Raw genomic sequence first — 21,634 nt, forward strand, 5'->3', positions numbered from 1 at the left:
CAACATTTGGTATGAATTAAGCAAAAACACAATGGACAGCCACTTCATGTCCTTGCTGTAAGAGGAGGCCAATAATGACTAGTCGTGTAGCGATGCATCAATTCATCAACAGATTCTCAAGCGAACAATACATGGATATAGTTTTATATGCAAGAACCACTGTCGGTGTACACATTGCACTTAGTTGATTGAGGACTCCTCCAGCCACTAGAGGCCACTACATTCAGCACACTGTAAAAAATTAAAGAATTGATAATTGAATCTCATCGCAAACGTGAATCGCAACAATTAATTGAATGGGATTCAGGGGTTAGCATTATTATATGTGGGATAGAGAATAATTTAGTAATTTAGAATCTTATCTTAAAGGGATGTACAGAGTGTCTTTAGCAAGGCGTTTTACAGCATTCATAAAATTGTACATAGTATGATAGCAATTTGAAATAAAGAATTGGGTTATTGTAGTTTCGATGCAGTAAAACAAAAGGGATATTGATAAGGAGGTATTGGGATAGGCCTGGTCGTAGTTCGGGGGGGGGGGGGATGACAGAAAACTGGGCAGCTGAAAAGTAATCAGGCATCATTGCAACAATTAACGTTTACGGAACAAGTGAGAACTCAGAACCTGGGACAGCCAAAATATTTCAAAAACAAAAGCGTGCAATTTGCCTGCCTCTCATTACGCACCCGTTGGATGTCTGTGCACGAATGACGAGCGGAGCGGCAGAGAATTGTGACGCTCATTAGTTGAACTTAGCAGAATAAAATACAAAGAAACCACCCAGGTGTGCCTTTAAATCGAAAACTTGTTTATTGAAGAGTAACGCAAAACGTTGCAGTGGACAGCTAGCTATAGACACCAGGCTTACAAAAGCAAAGACATGAACACAGACCTCAGGAATTATTTTTTAAATGGCCAAGAATAAGTAGTAGAAGAAGAAGAAAAGTGTTGCACGGTCACGTTTTAGTTTTCGGTGATGTCAGTTTGGACGTTAAATATATATCCTCAACACTAATGGTGTTAGCGATAAGCTCCAGAGAATATCACATCTCCAGTTGCAAATAAAGATGCATTAATGGAGGCTCACATCTACGCATGCATCAATGCCACATCATGACACATCCACCGCATTTATACAGCTGAAAACGAGGGACCGATAGGCAAAAACAGAAACCCAAAGTCATTCTTTAAGGACACGGAATGTGACCTTCCAATGAGGTTTAAACAGCAACAATGTATTCTCTTGCACCTTAACCCTGTACACACGTGGGATTGGGGCACCCGGCTGGTCACCTCCAGATACGAAGGATACTTTACATAATCGTGGACTTGGTGGAATCAAAGGATTAATTCACTCCAGTGGTATTCACTGCCTCGTCTTTAGAGCCTCCACCAGCCTGTCGAAGCGCACACACGCACACACACAAGGCGACAGAACACCGCGTATTAGGAGGCAAAGTACACAACCTACATTTACCTTGAGCTCACTAGCACAAAGGAGCATCGCTGTTTGCTTCATTCAAACTGCACCTGTCCTCCGTTGACAAGTGCATGAGTAACAGAGGTGCTCGTGACAGCAACAGCTATTGTGGCATAGTCAGCAACTGCTCTACTTTATGGGTGGCTGCGGCGATGGAAAGAGGTCATGCTCCCAGGATGCGAAGATGTGCATGCAGAACCTTGGGAGAGAAAAGGTGCCAGATGTCATATTTGTGAGTTGCTCGCAAAAGGGCCTACCACTCCATGGCCTCATCGAGCCCGGTCCCCTTGGTGGCGGACGTCTTGAAGATCTGCCACTTGCGGTCCTTCAGGGCGGACAGGCCCAACGAGTTGGCCACCTCGGTGGGTGTCATTGCCTGCTCCATGTCCTGCTTGTTGGCGAACACCACGAGGATGGCCTTCTTCAGCTCTTCTTCCTGCAGGGGTTGGCACACACAGCAACAGCCGCCATTCGCGCCATTACGTGACAGTGACGTCGCCATAACAATTGTGCCAGGGTAGGTGCACTGAGGCCCCGTGAAAGGCTCGCTTCCGGCAGGAGGTCATGGGAGAAACCCATAGGTTACAGGTTAACGGACTGAAATGAGTGGAAAATGCACCATCGGTGCTCCGCACTGTGTCAACTTGCGATGTTTTACTCAGCCAATGCCCTGCTCATTGTGAGAATCAGTTTCCTGCCCTCCGTTATTATTGGGAAGGGCGATCTTGACATTGCTGGCACCAGCCATCGGAAACCCCAATCAGCTCCGCATCCTTCTGTACCGCATCGGCCCATCTCTTCTCCAGCCTGTGCCGTACCCATTTAACCCCCTTGATCTGGCCAAACGGAAGCTGCTTAAGGCTTGTGGTAGTTGGGCATATAGGCGACATGACACAGCCAATGCAACCCCGCCTGTCAGAAGAACTTACTGATGGGACTTTGTCCATCCAGATCCCATTGGCATGCACACACGCACACACACCGTGACTTATTATCTTCTTATATAGCCCTCCTGTCAATCAAGTGCTGGAAGAGAGCCTTCCTGCACCTTGTGGGTCACGGGGGGATATTTGACCACACTGCACTGTGCTGGTCAGTGCAGGTTGGTGAAGGTGAGGAACAGACGTTGGAGCATAGTGCAGTACAACAATGTATTTGGCTGTCAACCTTGCCCTAGAGCAATATAAAACACCCGTTTTTATACACGTTGGGCACCCATCCAAGAACTATCCAGTCTCCATTCCTGCTTAGCATCTGCAATCTAATGTTTGATTAAATCTTCATTTGCATATTTAAAAATGCAAATGCAGACAATCAAAAGTACTTTTTCCAAGTGCAAAGAAAGCTAAACATTTCCATTATTTGTAAAATAAACAATTTGACACACAACAAACGTTCTCAAAAACGCACAGCGTTTGGTTCAATTTTGATTTTATCAGCCCAAAATCAGCAATGTTTGCTGTCAAGCTAGCAGCGCATACACACCACAAACATGGTTCGCCAGAAGTGGTCAGTGATTTTTGCAGGAGGGGCCCACGCATTTCTTTCACATCACAAGCTCTCAATGTCGAGGGGGCAGGTGCCTTCAACCTCAAGTTAATACTTATTTGTCCGTCTCAATTCTCTCACACGTTTACTTCTGGGAATAGAGCGAGGGAACTACATCAAGGCAACCCACGTCAGCATTGCAAGTGCATCAATGCTATCAGATCAAGTAAAACCGATCTCGTAGCACGCATTCCTTTACCTCAAGCACCCGATTACGATCTCGCGATCGTAAATGCAGAAGCTCGCATGATGCCATTCTGCAGAAGAATCCTCTCCTTAGAAATTATAATTTCGGCACCAGTAAAACTTTTAAAGGCCTCGTTAAAACATTTTCATAAGCGTGTCCCTATTTTGGCAGTGACGACATCGCACAGAGTGAAATGTGGACACTTTTAATAGCCTACTTCTACCATTCTTTGCCAAACATCCACGTTAACCCATTCCTAGCCAAAGCGTAAAATAAAGCACTCGCTCTGTACGTCTCAAAGGCACACTCAAGCTCTTGGGTTGTGCAATTGTGAAGACGCACTAAGACGCATTCGCAGTTTGTCCGCCGAAGCTTATTCCACGTCCAGCGAATGACCAGCCACACGCAGAGAAAAAAAAAAAATAATAATTTGGCATCGAAAAAATGCGACTGCAATTTGGGGAGATTTAGAGTTGAACAAGAGCTCGACATTCTGCAAGCACAATTTCACTTCCCTAAACTGTCCGTGCCCGCACGGTTATCACCGCCTCGCACGCCTCGTCCGGCCATGTCAAACCAAAACCACGACCAGCTGAAGCACAGAAACTCCACGAATTACTTTCACAACACAACGCGCACGCCACAGTTACAAGAACGCATGCCTATCCAGGTTTGTGAAAATCCCACTCGTAATTTCTGACGCCTCTTTTTTAAGTGTTAACGTAAATAAAAAACACGCTGGCTTGTATTCTGCGCACCAGGACCAGCAATTGGTTTATTTATCTATCACACACGTGTAAAACTGTTCACGCTGCCACGAGTTCGATTACGGGGAATACGGCCGTAATTGTGGGTTGATCTAGTGGAAAATATTTAAATACTCATCAACGATGCATGGGAATTTTATATTTGTTAATCTCGATCCACACCCTGAAAAAGTATCCACAAAACAGTACACGTGCTGTGAATCAGAATGTCGAAGCCCAATTCAAAATGAAAGTCTTAAAAAAAACAACTAAAGGCACTTTGGCAGCGAGATGTGCGGAAATAAGGGCTATGATGAGAGTCATTATTTTGAACAGGTGCGCAAAGTCACGGCAATGCAACGATGAAGCATTCTTCTTTGGTTCTTTCGGTAAAGTCACGTATAAAGAAAAGAAAGAACCAAAGAATAATTCCTGCAGTCACGAAAGCTCCAAAGTTAAGATGAAGCATTCGTCTTTACATGAACAGGCGGAAGGAATGACGGTAGTTTGCATAAGGGGAGCAGTACATAAGTGTCACTGCATTTTATCCTGTCATCATCCACATTATCTTCACAAAGTGCAAGATTTGCATCTACCTGGCCAAAAAACTTGGCCATCATGTTTAACTACCTATAGCTTTAGAAATGTCTTGTCTTTGCATGACAAACATATTTTTGACACGTTCGAAAACTAAAATAAAGTCTGTTTCAGTGGTACTGGCCGGCAAATTCCACGCGAATGGGTTAGGGTTACGCGCCGGGATGAGAGACGGGTTCCCTTTAAAAGTTCCGACCATTTCGACAGATGCTGGACAGCAAGGATGTGAAGCACGCAATTTCTCACAGGGCCTCGTTCATATTTCGCAAGATATTGGGAAAGGGCATGTGAAACTCGCTGTGCCTCAGGCCGGTTGTGGAAGTATACGGTCCCACGGATCTATTGCCAATAAAACCACAGTTGGCACAGCCGGCACACACTGGAAAAAAAACTTACCGCAACGGCTAACGTTTATCTCAATGCAGCATAATCTTACCTGGTCAGCACTTACGATAGCTCGATTAACATTCAACCAGACCTCAATCAAATCGCCAGAAACGGTAAAGCACTGTACGATTGTAGATGGGTAAATATCTCAAAGTAAAACACACACACTTAACCTGTGAGTATTTAATTTTCTGCACAATTGTGACATACAAATGTTCAAAAACGCTGGTATACAGACGTGGGCGCACACATGCAAACTGTGGTTAACAGAGGCAGAAACAAACCCGCAAACATAACTGCAAACTAAAAGCGCACGCAGCTCACCTCCAGCATGGCCACGAGCTCAGACTTCGAGATACCCATGCGGTCACGATCGCAGCTGTCGACCACGTAAATGATGGCGTCCGTGTTCGAGTAGTAGCAGCGCCAGTAAGGCCTGCGTGAGATGGACATTAACATCGGAGAGGCATAAGAGTAAAACTAGTAATAAACGTCACGAGTTCATTCAGGCAAGCCTTGGCGAGCCTCAAGACTTTTTCAGAAGGATCCTGCACTGGGAAATTTAGCCGATTATTTTTTATATATATGCCCAGATCTTGTCACTCCACTGCTGGATGAAGGCCTCCCCACGCCGTGTTAGTTATGGGGACTGTTGGGCCCTATGTCACCATGCTCGTGGATTGGCGAAGGGGGTTGGGGGTTGCAAACGACCAGTTCGGATACCACTCGCCACTGATGTTAGCCAAGGCCAGGAACCCAACTCGGGTAGCTGGGTGTTTATCATTTGCTAATAAATCAGAGGACCTAGAAATCCAACATGGAAGGGGATAACTCTGAAAGATCCACACAGATGGGATTAAGATTACATTGCCGAAGTGCCATCTCCCGTCCACTTGGCAACCCAAAGCTACAATACCTGGCTATTCCTCAGCAGTTTCCCATTCAGGTGCTAACCAGGCTGAACCTGCTTAGGTCCCAATATCTGATGAGATTGGGTGCATTCGATGTGATTTATTCTTTGATATGGATTTGTCCAACATTCCAATGCAGGACCCTCCTGAAAAATAGTTTTCAGAGTCAATGAAGTGGTCTTCAATAAATGAATGACATTGCACTATTAAATGTGCATTCCAAGGATCATGCAATATAAGCTACAATTATATGAACAGAGGACTGAAGGAGACACAAAACAAAGTTATATTATAAAGCATGAGCCAGCAATGTGAAATATACATCATATGCTCGTTGCCAAAATGTTTCCATATAGTTGTACGATGTTTACATTTTACGTTATTACTTTTAAAGTGTTGTACCTCATTTAATAGTTTGTTGATCACCTTTTTTTACATCTACAAGCACTCCATACATATTCACCACAATCGATTTCTTTAACATGGCTTGCCATAGGACATTACAAGAGCCAAACAAATGGCCTTATTAGCCAGGCAGCAGTGATGTCCATTTGGTTTACAGCCAAGAGGAGACAGCCGTGCCCGATGACCTCACCTGATGCTGGTCTGTCCTCCAAGATCCCACACTTGGAACCTCAGATTTTTGTAGGTCACAGTCTCAACATTGAATCCAATGGCTGGGGAGAACAAAACAGAGGGAGTGGAGAAACACAGAGAGACGCACAATGAAACAGCTTTAAAGCCATTGACATATTTCATCATCATCAGTCATGAGCCACGGTAGTTTAACATCAATAATCTAGAGGAGAAAGCGGCCAGCTGATTTTTGACCAACTCGAGTAACAGATTCAATTGCCTGTACACGCGCATTGATGAGATAGATGTCACCTCTTTTCAAACAATGTATTAAGTACAACATTAATCGATAGTGGGTGGGAGGGGAAGGTTAGAACAGGGGTCAGCAACCTACGGCTCTGGAGCTGCATGCAGCTCTTTAAGGATTGTTTCGAGATGTTACTTATCAAGCACCACAGTCTCGTACTCGCATGCACTGCGGCTCTTGAAATTGTTTTTACCCAATTAAAAAAAACAGGCTCTTCTTGATATTTTGGTTGCCGACCCCTGGGTTAGAAAGTAGATAACAAATTGTCCAACATATTTATGTCAGGGCTAAATCAAACCGAGCTCATGGACAGTCTTGGGCAATCGTTGGCTCACTGCCACCTGGGTGCTGCTGTCTGAGTTGCCTCCGAGTTGCTCTACTACTGTACGCTGCGTTGCAAATCAAAATGATGAATTATTACGAGAAAGAATACAATTGTGCACACGTATATGTACAGCCCTTTTGTCAATCCACGGCTGGATGAGGGCCCTTGCCTACGTCGTGCGGGCAGTGGGAGTTGTTTGATGACGTCACTGCACGGTGCAGGTTGGCGAATGTGTTACAAAGTCTCGTTGACAATAAGCAATGTCGTCAGGACTTGCGGAATGTAGAGATTTTTTAACAAAAATTATTCTCCTCGACCGAGTTTGTCAACAGGTTCAGAGATTTGAATGTGTGATAGATAGACATCAACAATGATTCCATCTCACTGGTTATTTTACACAAGCTGCAGTTTGAGATGTTGTGCAGTCAGTACTGTACATGTTTGCTCATTAATAAAAGATTATTTATTTGACAATTTTAAAACTTCCTCTTTTAAAGTGAAAAAGTCTAATCAATTATACCAAATATATAAAAAAGAAAAATCAGAGATGTTTTTATGATAGAACTTATTTCATCTGGCCATCCCTTCGGATGGAACATCTCATTTGCCAAGGTGTCATTGGGTGTTAAGTGACACACGTACAGCAAACACGTAAATTACGTGTGTACCAACATTTTAAATTTATAACTTGTACAATGAACTTGACAGCCAAACACATGCATCCATAAATAAGCGGTGCTCACCGCCAGTGGCTGTAGCACGAGCTCTCACTGTAACAGTTGTAGACGTTGTGCAAATGGCATTACATTTTTTTAGTCAAATATTTAGGTAAGTCGACACTGGCGGCATATGTAACGTGCCCAATGAAGCAGCTCTGTATGCGGGAGAGTTTGTACTCGAGTCATGTTAAAAGCATTGCGATTTCGGGACAGAAGAGCAGCGTTATTGTTGGGAGTCAAAGGACAGCTGCTCAGCTAAGTAAAAAGCACCATTTTGATGCGTACACTTGCCCAGTGGACTACCTTCTATTTTGGGGGGACAGCCATGTCAAGCTATTGTACATATTCCATAGTTACATTGTCAGCTATATCTGCAAAAAGAATGATAGACAGTTTCTACCTTTTTAAAGGAAAGTTTACGAGGCAGCAGAACAAACGTCAGCAGAACATAGTCGAGTAATATTATAATTAGCGTGTTTTGCACGTTAATTTCATGCGACAGTGACACTCACTCTAAGCACAAATGACCACACTATGTCTTCTCGGCCTGTGTGTATGCAATATTGACCTCAGACAGGGGTCATTTGGTCTAAACGGTGAATGGAAAAAAAAATGTTCAGTTGCAGCACAAAACCAAAGCTGCGTGGGTGGGATGGTGGGGAAGGGTGGCCCCTATGTATGCCCAATTAATACACGGCGTGAAAACTGGGCACAAGTTGCACTATTGGGGAGTTTCTGACGAGATTACTTATATCAAATCACACACAAACGCACAAGCAAACGGTGCTGGTGTGGTCACACCATTCAAGAATTGCTGTTTGTGAGCGACCATTGATGTTGGAGTGGCACATGGGCGAACAGACAGGCCAGCACCACAGCCACAGCTTTGTCTGCCCAAGCCACTGTTGACACACCTGCAATGGGCACGCACAGTTTAAGCCGAGTCAAATTAAAGATGTGAGCCAGGTGTGAACGCCGGTTGTCAGCGGCGTGCCAACTTGGATATCCAACCATGAACACAAGCACTGAGGGACGGTGTAGAAACGGCAAGCACAAAAATGTATTTACGTGTACACATATAAAACAAAATCTCGAACGTTTTATCTTTTATCGTACAGTCCCTTTGTCAATGCATGGCTGGGTGAAGGTTTACCCCATGCCGTGTGAGTCACGAGGGCCGGTATGACCATACTTCCCCACACTGGTCAATGCAGGTTGGCGAAGGGGGGGGGCAGTTAAGATATCACTTGCCATTTATGTTACGCATGAGCGGGAATCAATCTGCATTAAGAAGATTCAAAGTGCAGTTCGCCAACCTCTGCACCAGCACGTTACATACTTAGTAAAATTTCAAATTTCTGAATCTTGGCGGCAATGAAACAAAGTGGTTTTGAGCGAAATCCAAATTTCAGCAGCAATTTGGATTTCACTCAAAACCACTTTGTTTAAAAAGTGGCTCGTGTTTCAGCTGGGGCGACACCATGGATCACGTCGCAAGCAGAGCAGTAAGCAATGTATAACTCGGGACAAATATTGAAAGATTGCCAAAAGAACGTTGCCGTACGACATAATTCTGACAAAAATGGAGGGCCACTCAAATGGTCCGTGCTGATGCGATAGGAACAAATCCCCATTCAAACATAGAATAGCACGCATGCCTGCCATGCGAGCGTGTCACACACAACACCCAAAAATCTAGGCACTGAAATGCTTAAATGACAATGCACTTTCTGCTTCGTCCAAGCCAAAAAATGTTTACACCACCTGCTACAGCACGCACTTCCTTTCTGGCAGGCAGCATTACCCTGACTTGCTTATGCAAATTATGTATTTAAATGAATGCCAACAGTGAGACAATTAGAGGTGGGGGGGACCATTCGACACCAGCAGTGGTAAAACTTTCTACACTCAGCTTCCCAGTATTTTGGCCTGAACTGTAAGAGGCAATAAAATATACGCTGATCAAACAGCAAGCAACACAGAAATGATGAGGGATTAACTTGACAAGGGGACGCTGACTGTGTTTGTGGTCAAAGCAAAGGCACTGGGTCTCCTGTGTGCTATGTGTGTTTGTACTTGCACGGGGCAGTTAGAGTCTGGCTTAAAGGCTGTCCGTTCTGGACTCATTGCTTTTGTTATAGGGTCCACAGTATTTATGAATAATGGCAAAGGCGCAGCCCTGCAACTGCTTGTTCAGGCCACTGCTGGTGGAAGGGTCTCCGCTACAGGGAGTTCTGGTGGGCCCTTTCGGGAGTATGCTGACCTACTCTTCCACGCTGGCCAAATGTCTTGGTAGTGGTGGGAGTACCCACACGCTTTCGTCCACCATGCCACACCTACGGTGGACTCATTTATACTGCTGGATGGAGAGGTGGGGTAGAGAGGGGAAGGGATTTAAGAAACGTGCCCATTGTTGCTTATAACGACAGCATCCGCATCAGAAGATCAAACCGGTGACCTACGGATTGCAAGTCCAACGTGCTAATGATAATACCATTACAGCATGTTCCACGTATTCGCTGTAATACGTTTTAGTTTTCCGTCATGTTGGAAAAAAGAACGTGTCGTGGCAATGACGAGCCCTAGATTGCGCGACATAGCTGTCGGTGCAGACACGGTGTGCGCACACTCACGTACGCCACACGGTGCTGTTTGTTTTTACAATCGGGCGCAAGCGTGCATGCCTGGGTAAACGCAAATCGTGTGAACGCACACTCATGAATAGAGTTGACGAGCTCGGGCAGAGACACGCTTGAGACACGACAGCAGCACCGTGGCCCTTAAACCAGTGACCTGGCCTCCACACCACCACAGCCGTCGAAACAAGACAAACGGCTCTATGCAAACGAGCAAACCCAATGTCCAGAAACTGAATGTCTGCTTGGCACTTGAATGTTCCATTCGGATACGGGCCGTTGCCCCAACACATGGCCTATTATGGGTTTTTTTTTCTTTTTAGCTCAGTTTTATGGACAATCAGCGTTTGGTGTTCATCATTTGTAAATTCGTACCGAAGCTCTGCAAATGGCCACCATCATCGTTTATTATTCACACAGTGCCTCCCCCATGCAGTACATTGCGAGGTGCCGGAACAATGGGACATTTTAGATGAATTACTCAGAGTAAGGAAGTGATTACAGATCAAATCGAAAGTTCAGAAATAATACATTACGGGCAAAATATACAACAAATGAGAATAAACAGCATTCAAAATCTGAACTGCGGAGAAGACTACTTAAGTTTCGATCCACTTAATTATATTTTGTCCACAAATGCTGTCGACAGAAGAACCCCACGAAAAGCCCCACTTTTTTTATTGCAGTGCATCGGCTAAAAACATTCCCCTTGAGACGGCAAGGCAAATCAGAACTCGCAGTAAAGAAAAATTAATTTTAAGGTAAAACATGAACCAAAACAAACTGCTCTGATATTGTAGCTACAGCACTTAGGGTCCGTATCCGGAGTTGTCCGGTGGAGTTTTTAAAGTTTTTGATGAGATAAAAAGGGAAGAGAAAAGGACTTTAAAGGCGACTTTGAGATTCACTCTTGTGACGGCACTGTGACGAGACTGCAATACCCTTCAGTGACATCATTAGAGTGAAAATGAAAATACATTCAAAGTCTTTCTTTCACGTAAAATACGTTTAAAACTTCTTTCAAACAGCCAATGACATACATAATAGGTACAGAATAATGAATGTGATTATTAACTCATGTAAATTCATTCTTACCCAAACGACACGTGGATTCAATCGGGGACGTGACAATCAATCAGGAACGTATGATCCGTGCAAATCATATAAGGCATTACATTTACGCGAAGGTGACAAACAAACACTTTATTGAGAAACGATACAAAAGATATTCGGAATTTTTTTTTAACGATTTATGAACTGAATTTGGATCCTGGCTTGGCACAGTTCACTGACACCACTGTGGGGGGTATCGATAGCAGCATACCTACTCGAACAAGAAACAATGCAAATCAGATCGCAAACACGATACTACAATAACACAAGCGAAGCGTGACCCCGACTCGTGAAAATTCATAAAATCTCTGCGGGGGAAAGGTGGGATAAATAGGTGTCAACAAAAGCAGCTTTTTGTTGTTGTTGTTGTTTTCAGCACGTTCTCATAAACAGCCTTGCAGAGATTGCTTTCACTTCCAAACGTCGACCTCATCTCACGGTCACTGTGATGGCATGCGACCGAGTGGGCGTTTGGCTTGCATTGCGCAACGAAGGCCGCCCAACAGGCTGCCAAGATAACCGGCGTGAGCCGGGAGAGAGGGGGCCCACGAGCAGCAGGACTACGCTCAGATGCACCCCCCCCCCCGCACCGCCGTGTCCCCACAGCACCTTAGCCCATCAACGATCTTGCTAAAGCGATAACTGCTGGTTGCCATGGCGCAGGGTATACTATCGGCCGAGAGGGACAGCGGGCGGGTGTCAAGTTGGGGTGTCACAACGGAGTGCGTTAAGGGTAAATATTAATCACCAACATCCGCCCCCTCCGCCCACCACTGCTCCTTCCCTTCGCCCAGCCAAGATTCCATTAATAAATAACGAATTTGAACATTACAACGAATGTCGCATCTCCAGTGGTCGTTTTGAGCTGGGTAAATTTCCCCCTTGAGGGTCAAATGGAGGATTGACAAGAGGGGACACATCTTGCACCACCTCCTGTTTTTCGCCGCGTCATCTGCCAGGCATCACATCGTGACAGTTCTAACGCATTACTCATGGGTCTTCATTGGCTGCCGATTCAGAAACGTATCGCGTACACAGTGGCATCCGTCACTCATCAGACTCTGACAGGGCAGTCACCCATCTAATTGCCTGGACGGCTCACAATTCACAGTCCGATCGGGCGTCGGTGATCGGACAGCAAATCCCTGCTTGCGATTCCACTGACCAGAACCGTAATGGCCGGCAGAGCATTTCCAGCTGCCTCTCCATCGGCCTGGAACGCTCTGCCCCATCACCTTCGATCACATCCCATCTCATGAAAGATTTTACAAAAATATATTGAAACACCGTTTTTTTTACGTAGCCTTTGGGACTTAGACCAAAAGTCACCGGCACCTCCACACTCGATCATCGTCCACAGGCCTCGGCATTGTGACATTGCATATGAATTGCGGCGCTGGCTAAATAAATGTGCTTATTATTATTGTTATTTTTTCCAGCTTTTCCTGCGGCTCAAACAGGATGGTCCTTTGCTGCCTTGTGAGCTGCGCGAGATATCTGACCAGACTTCACCACACCAGTCAACGTGGTTTGATAAATGAGGGAGTGCAGAAAAAAGGATTTTGCCAAAGTGCCCTCACTGATGCTGATTGCACCAGTCTTTTTGCACATAGTGGTCACCCGTACAAGCACTACACCAGGCTCAAATTCTGCTTGGCCTCTCAGATCTTTCCCTCAGATCTAATCCAATCAGGTGCATTCTGGACGCGACGGTCACAGGCTCTTCTTCGAGTTAGAAGACCCAAATTGACGGCACAAGACCCCGGGATGAGGCATATACAACGTGTGGCTCTATGATGGATAAGAGGCGATTGAAAGGACCTCTGGGATGCCGTTTTTAGGGGCTGTTCTCTGGCACAAGGTGATGTGCTGCTCGCTGTGGAAGATATGAATGGAAATCTCTCTCGTTACAGTGCAACTGAAAGCACCGTTGGAACATTATTGGGAGAAAAAAATGCGTAAAAATATATACTTTTGAAATCGCAACCCATTATCCATCCACCTTTATGTTCTATGCTTGTCAAACCTAAAATGCCCCAAAGATTAACAAATATTGTTCTGGGCACACTCCAAAATAGATGTGGAAAAACATTTCCTTGCAAACAAAAGACAAAGAATGTTAAGATATAACTTATTTAAATAAATTACTTATGTTTTTGGTTTCTATAGTCCAGTGGCGTTAGGGAATGTAGAAGAGCAGCACTACGATTGCATCTGTAAATTCCTTTTTCAGACCAGTCTTTGAAAGATTATGGGAATCGCATGTCCAAAAAGTTATCTAGAAAAATACCTGCGCTCTGGACAAAATTCTGAGCGGCGATAATGATCAAAACAATAACCATATATATAAAAAAAAACTTATGATTGGCAATCTACAAACAGGAATGCATGCTTGGATACAGTTTAAGTATTCTGTATTTAACAAAATAAAAGCTCTAAAAAGAGAGTTATTGCTTTCGTAATGGCAGACCCGGTTTTAACGATCTATGCAAATTATTGTTGGTGAAATTCTTGGGTAAGCTGGGCAAATAAACGGCAAAAACAATAAACAATGACGATGGGGCGATTAAACGATACAATAAATAATTGATTCTGGAATAAAATTATTGGCTTGAAATACTACGCCTTATCGAATGCCTGGGTGGGGGGGGGGGAGCTGATGGAGATGGGGGAAAGGTGAATCGATAGATACATGTCAACTGTTCTCATCATCTGCAAACTTACATGTTGGGGCAGTAATCGAACACCAACCCACAGTTTTGGCCAACATGTAGAGAACCCTCATCCTCAACTTAGTCCCATCGGACTGGTAGTACTCTTAGTGCAGTGTGGATGCCATCATAGCTCATGTTTTTGAAACAATGAACCAGCAGTTTCACAATGAAAGTACAATTGCGTTACAATGGTTTTGTTGATGGCATGGCTGGCACATATACAGGAAGAGATAAGGACATAGTGACATTGTTTACGATAAGGGTAAGATAAGAAAGAGAATCATCATACGAGAGCACATTGAATTGTTCGATGAATCACACTATTTGTTTATTTAAATGCTGAAGCTATCCTCGAACTTTTCAAGTCCCGCTGTTCATTAAACTGGAAATAATTACGTTCATCAAGAAAAACTAATGATAATTTCAGTGCAAACATTGCTCACAAGCATCGTGCTATCAGCCTAGCCACCAGTTTGATTCCTGGCCATGGCTAATGGTGGTGACTGACATTTGAAATGGTTCTGAGCCAACCTTACTTGATCAACCTGCACTGCCCAGTGTAGTCAGGTATGGTCAAACAACCTTCATGATTTAAATCACGTGAGCTGGGGGCATTCATCCAGCAGTGGACTGACAATGGGCCTGCAACTTTAATCTGTGGCTCACGCATATATTTCTGACGCCAGATTCTTTTTTAAAACCATCATCAGGAATCCAATGCGTGGGCGAAAACAAAAAAACGGGGATCCGCACCCTATTCTTTCAACTTGCCCAATGAACTTGACACGTGTGCAGTCAGGCCACCTCCATGTCAAATCCGTGGAAGTGACTACCAAATGCGGGCAGGAATGCAGGCAACCCATAAACAACCGCACGGTGTAACCGGTCCTTCAAGTCCTCCCTAGCCTTGAGAGCTGTGCCATTCGTCGCAAATTTATATATTCCTGTCTCCCGAGGACAATGCCAGCAAAGTATGCGGTGTAGTGATACGACGTGCGCTTTTGAAACTTGGCTACGGGTAGAAATATGTCCATTTTGGTTTCTTATTCCGTGTTCGTTTATGGATAATGCCTCATTTTAACACATATTAAGAGTAGTTATATTGCTCTACCCTAGTAAAGAATTGGTTTGTACACTTCTTGAGAACAGCCCATCACTGATAACACTTTACGATTATTGGTAACAAAAGGGTGTAATGTTGTAGCAGTTAAAGTATTGCCACATTTCTCTCTACTTTATCGATGTACATTTTCTTATCCGTAATTAAATGGGATTACGTAATCTTAACATAATTTTCTATCACTTAATCCTTTATTGTACGAACTATTAACCACTCCATGATTATGTGTGGTTGTGAAGCCTGCCAATCAGCATTTTGTGTGCTCGTGTGTGTTCATCAGAAAATTGCAAACTTATTTGCATGAAATGTTTACCAATCCTCAACTTTCTTGTCCAACTGTGGCAAAACAATTCACCAGGAGCTAGCGATATGTTATGGGGGGAAAAAAGCACATACCCACACACCCCATTTTTTTAAGGAACTGAGAAAAATTCAAGGGCTCTTCTCAGTATTCAATCCAGCCAGCACGTCTTGTTTTTAAAACATCCACACACGTGCATTCGTGGCGTAATGTGGAGGGGACAACTAATCCGTCTTTACGAACCTTCGACCGAAATCGTCTTCGAAATCTATATAGCCATGCAAACTACCAGAACACCTTTTTCAACTATCTGCATGTAGATCTAACATGAAGGCGGACAGTCAGTAGGCACTGATGCGTCTCAGTCGAGGCATGCATTAAAACCTGCCCTTTAAAAGCAGCCACGTAATGTAGTGAAGCCCCCCTCACTTTAAGCAACTTGTTACAGAACGCAATGGAAACTTTTTTTTACCTTGCAGTTCCTAGTACTACAGTACTGAATTAATACCAATTTAATATAAAGCCGTTGTCAATCCACTGCTCGACGAAACCGTCCCCCCCGCCCTACGCCGTGCAGGTTATTAGGGTTGTGTGACCGTAGCTCACCACGCTGGTCAGTGCCAGTTAGTGAAGGCAGATGTGGGATTATAGAAGTACGGTACAACATTGGATTTTGCTGTACTGCCCAGTGCGTAAGCTCCTTAGCCTGCGACATCTGCTGTGCATGGCCATCGCACAGGCAAGCGAGATGCACCATCCCGCTTCCAACATCTGAGGACGTCGTGTGCATCCCTCTTGCTTGGGTCATAGGCTTTTTTTTCCTATGACAGTGGTTTTTAATCTTTTTGCTGTACTTTTGTAAAAAAATAAAATTGGGCTTTGCAGTCATTTATCTCTGTTTTCTCTTACAACACAACCATGCAATTTAAACTGGGGATGGAGTTTGGTTGAAAATAACACTGGCGGGGTATAGAATTCAATGTACCGGAACATTTTTCTTGTGCGTGTGAGGAGCAGCAGTGGTGATTGCAGCTCATAGGGGCGTACAGATAGTAAAAACACGCTTATGCAAAGACACACACACGCATACCACTCCTCAACACACGTGCACAGTTGTAAATGTTGTAACATAGGCTTCATGGGTATAAAGATGGATCCATTTGTCGATTTAGAAATAAATCTTGGGCTTACGTATTCCTAACATCTCATGGGTTCCAACAACTCCTGCAGAAAGTCGTGGCGTCCTTGATCGTCACGGCAATGTAAAAAAAAATATTTATTTAATTGAATCGCAAGCCTGATTTGCAGAAATGCATCGATTGCCTTTAGTTTTTTTTCCCAACATTTAAATCATACGATTGAGGCCTCTGTGGATGCCTGGCCGAGTGAGACCCCCTGCTGTATTATATTAGGCACTGGAACATTCAGCGTCTTGGGCCAACCACGCCTGCTAATTTCTTGCGACGACTGAATAAACTATTCCGTTGCCGGCAAGTCGGACGTTAAAGACCTGGCAGGCGGCACTCCTGAGTCCACCTGGATTCAAATCCGGGTATCAGGCGGCTGCGATGAAACTGGGTTCACAAATGCAACAAGCCGATGGTCTGAACTTGATCAACAATGGATGAAGAATGCGTCACGTTAAATTCGATTTAGCACTTAATTCGTCTAATTTTAGCTCTCGAGACTCGAACAATCTTTGGAGGCCGTTAAAACGTGTGCACGTCAGCGTGGATAAAGATGCCTTATCGCAAGTTAGTTTAATGACCGTGCGATACAAGACTGGTTGCAGAGTTTCAAATAGAAATGTCTTCATCTCATGAAACACATTTTTAAAGCACAATTGCAATGTTATTTGGGTGGGGTGGAGGTAAACATAGAAAATTACCCAGTATCATCATGTATAATGAGATTCCATTAAGTCATTCATGACATATAGAACACAACATAACCTACAATTAATTTGGAACAAACAATTCCCCTTCTGTCAACAGTACTGAACATATTTCCACATCATGGAAGTACAGTATACACTAATACTCGTAAAAATAAATTAGGGGCCGTCCATAAATGACGTCGAGCGATTTTGGACGATTTTTGACCCCCCCCTCGTGAAATCCACAGCAAGAAAATTTGAAAAAAAATATTGCAACATTTTCTTGCTGTGGATTTCACACCTGATGATGATTGCTTGTGTTGCAGTCGAAACGTCGTGAAAATTTGTATTGTTTTATATTTTTATTATTTTGTTATTTCCTTCTACGTGACTTTACCGAAAAAAACAAGAATATGAATCCCTGCAGTCACGAAAGCTTTAAATCAAATGGGTAACACCTCAGGTATATGACCTGCATAGGGATGTAATTAATAGTCTCGCGCACATGGGTAGAATTTCTCAAGGAGAACAATTTGCATGCAATTCATCCACATTATAGGCAAACGTTACATTTTGGGGTGGAGTGGTGGGAGTGTAGTTTGCGCACCGCATGGTGAACCTGGCAACCTGACTTCGAGAGAACAGACTTGAAACTCCTGCGCCTCACCAATCCGCACCGACCAGCGCGGCGAAGTATAGCCAAACAACAACCCCCACGGCCTGCACTACCGCAGTGAACTGATGCTGAGGGCTGTAGAAACGTCGTACGCTATTACATTCATTGAGCCATAACGTAAATTTCAGTGGATGTTACGTGGCTGTGGGGTGGGATGAGTTGGTGGGTTTGTAAACCGATTGCGAATTTGCGGTCACATGCTGTTTACCAGGGCCAGTGCACTCACATGACCCGTCAACCACAACGCAACCCATCCCGCACCCACCCACCCGCCTCTCCTCCACTCTACTCAGTAATTCTTTGGAGATCGTGATCTGCAAATCCCTTCCCTTTAAACCTTTGCAAGATTCTACACCACCCCCTTCCCCCGCCTCCCACCCCATCACTGTCAAGGGCCAAAACTCAACGCGTGACGCGTGCTGCCTGCCTGCCCATCAGTGCTTCTTCAGGCATGGGTCAGGTATGCGCGTTTTGTAGGGTCATATGACTGGTGCATACAGGCACACACGTACACAGCAGCACGTGGGCAAGCTTTACCGGCCACAGGTGTTTCATCAGAAACACGACCAATCGTCGCGAACGCTACGCACGCACGCCCGTGTACACGTACGCACCGCCTACGCATACGGGCCACGCTGAATGAAAGTGGGATTGGAGGGAGAAGGACAATGCCTGCAGTCCTGTTGTACTTGCTGTGAAGATACAGACGACAGCGGGCGTTTGAACTCATTTCGTAAGATCGCGTTTGATACCCGACTACAAAAGGAATACTCGTGGCAAAGTGTGAATATGTTTTTCTGTCTTCAAAAAAATCAGTCGCAGCATTATTGAGTAATTGCAGGCTGTACACAGTGTTTATTTTTTGTGGGAATAAAAGCTATGCAAGGGTGCAGCTCTCTGGAATGTTCAAGATCAGGCTTGAAAAAAGCAGTAATTTTTGGCACGTACAATCTAACAAAGGCACTTTTATTTAAGCGGTTTACATCATTGATGTTCATTAAACTCAAACTCCCTTCATGCTAACTTAATATTGGCCTTTAGCAAATAAATGGAGGGTTGGCAATGTAGGGTGTAAAAAAAGTTCCACAGACGTATATAAGCAAAATACACATCATATGATTTGGCATCAAGTTTCAGGGCATGCCTTGGCAGGAATAGTTTAGAAGTTGAAGCTTTTGATTGCAAAAATTCTGAACAATAAATACTGTCTTGCAAATGGGACTGGACACACTTCACAAATGGGCTAGAGCCTCAATTACTTACGTCGCTTCAATTCTGACATGCACAGTATGTAATGACACATTGCATGTGGTACACCACTTTAGGCATGCGTATGTTGCAAAGTAATTATACATCTGAGGGGCGTGGCAGCACACCCCGCGACACGAGCTTGATTCCTGCTCATGGCCAATAACAGTGACGATCATTTGAGCCAATTCCTGGCCTGCCAACCCCTCGTGTCGTGCCGGCCTTCGTAGGTGCTCGCTAACATACAGGACTTGCCCCAAAAATGTGTGAAAGCTATTGAGGAGGTATCTTTGTCTGTTGTACATCTCTGCATATATGAGTGGAGAGTCGTGACTCAGTAGTAAGCGCAATGCATGATGAGCCAGATGATTTTAGATTCCCAGCCATAGCTAGAATCGGTGTCCAGTAGATTCAAAATTTCTCCCGGTCCATCCCTTTAAATTAGTTATTGCTGCGGTGTGAAAACATCAGCACTGGAGGCATGTTTCTGGCCACACCACCACCCTGTGCATCATTCCAGCTTTAATAATCATATTTATCCAAAGAGAATGGATAAAGTCACAATTGCCTGCCCAGCTTTATTAAATAATTCTAAAATACTGGCAGTGAAGTCAGTTGTTTGACCATATTTCATTACACCGGTCGGTGCAGGTTAGTGGAGGGGCACAAGACTGGCTCAAATACAACTCGCCACTAATTTTAACTGTGACTTGGAATCAAACTCAGGTCATGAGATTCATAGCACACCGCACTCCCCACTGCTCCCATCGCCTATATGGCAATACAGGAAATATGTCACCGTGTGCGCCATTTCGAACAGAACCGGTTTGTAAGAATAGGTTTTTCTCTTTTTTCTGGCAACAAAACAGGTGTTACGATGTTAAAACACTGAAACCTTTTACAAGGAATCATGCCTGCATTAACTACAATACTTGTGGTCAGAATGCAAACAAAAAACTCTGATAATATATGCATTGTCTTTGAAACTGATTGGTCCACACCGGAGAGAACAGGTATGTGCTACAATTATCATGAAGTCCAATTTTGCATTGCACAAGCAATGCTTAAATTACTATTACCATTCTACATGATTATAAAAAACTAAATAAGTATTATGTATAAATATGAAGGCTGCACATGTGCAATATAAGAGGCCATGAAGTTGTACTGCTCATCAACTCAAGGACAGTAATGCGCCTTTTAAGCAGTTCGTAAACCAAGTTTACTGCGCATTTATGGCACGAGCAAATTAGTATCTGCCTTTAATGTGCCGCCAACCTTTGCAAAACGGGTAAACCTTGCATTTGACACCACGATACAGTCGAGCAGATTGGATCCCATTCCTGCAAAACCTGCATTTAAGACTTGCGCCACGTTGTATGCGTTGCCGACTACAGCGCAGAGATATTTTAAGGGCGACAATGGGTACACGAATCAGGACAATTTGAGCGCCCATTGTAAAAAAGAATGCATCCAAGCACAACGGTGGCAGTGAATCTACCCACCTCCACTGCTCTCGTGAACGGGGGAGAGATTATTAACACAAGTGCTCCTTCCAGGAGAACACATCACAGTCTACCGCCACCCTGTGTTTTATTGGACATGCAATGCCGTAAACCTTAACGATCTTCTTTGGTGAGCATTTAAGATTTTTCCCCCCCTGGCACGTGCTTCAGCTACTGGCGCCGATGGTGGTCAAAAAGCCACCATCGTACAGACCTCCACTTCTGATGTCTGGCAAGCGTTCTGCGCGGCAAATGAAAACGCCAAGCCTCAGGGGTAAATTCCCCATCTCATCCTCACCTTGCAGTTACTTTCCAAAAATAGACTCGTGTTTTAAACAAAAAAAACCTGAGATGCATGATGTAAGCCCAAAGTTCTCCCGCTCCGGCACGCACAGCAAGGGCGGAGCTGTTGCTCAACAGCTTGGCCTCGTGCCACAGCGTCTGCCGTCAATCGGGCGATAAAGCATAGGCCGAGCCAACACGCAGGCAATTCTTAATCACCCGGAGCTCGTGCACGTCGTCACGGTCCCACGGACTTGTTATTTGCTCCAACTTTAGTCTGCCTTGAGAATTCCACGGCGATCGTGTGCGCCCGAGCAAGCCACAGCCGCACAAAGTATGTCACTCAACACGTTTGATCGATCTTGGACACGGCTGAATA

General features: G+C 44.4%; 1 protein-coding gene across 1 annotated transcript in view; it reads right to left on the minus strand.

The window, feature by feature from the left end:
- Positions 1-788: 788 nt before the first annotated feature.
- The window catches only part of ARL1 (ADP ribosylation factor like GTPase 1), a 39,527-nt gene continuing 18,681 nt past the window's right edge, over positions 789-21,634 (minus strand). The window contains exons 3-6 of the mRNA XM_061564340.1: positions 6,453-6,534; positions 5,271-5,382; positions 1,739-1,917; positions 789-1,398 (exon numbers count right to left, since the gene is read on the minus strand). Of these exons, the coding sequence (XP_061420324.1) occupies positions 1,368-1,398; positions 1,739-1,917; positions 5,271-5,382; positions 6,453-6,534 (404 nt within the window). The 3' untranslated portion in view covers positions 789-1,367. The remainder of the gene's footprint in view (positions 1,399-1,738; positions 1,918-5,270; positions 5,383-6,452; positions 6,535-21,634) is intronic.

The sequence above is a fragment of the Lethenteron reissneri genome, chromosome 33 (genome assembly GCF_015708825.2).
Source record: "Lethenteron reissneri isolate LAM-NWPU_2019-01 chromosome 33, ASM1570882v1, whole genome shotgun sequence".
Lineage (NCBI taxonomy): Eukaryota > Metazoa > Chordata > Hyperoartia > Petromyzontiformes > Petromyzontidae > Lethenteron > Lethenteron reissneri.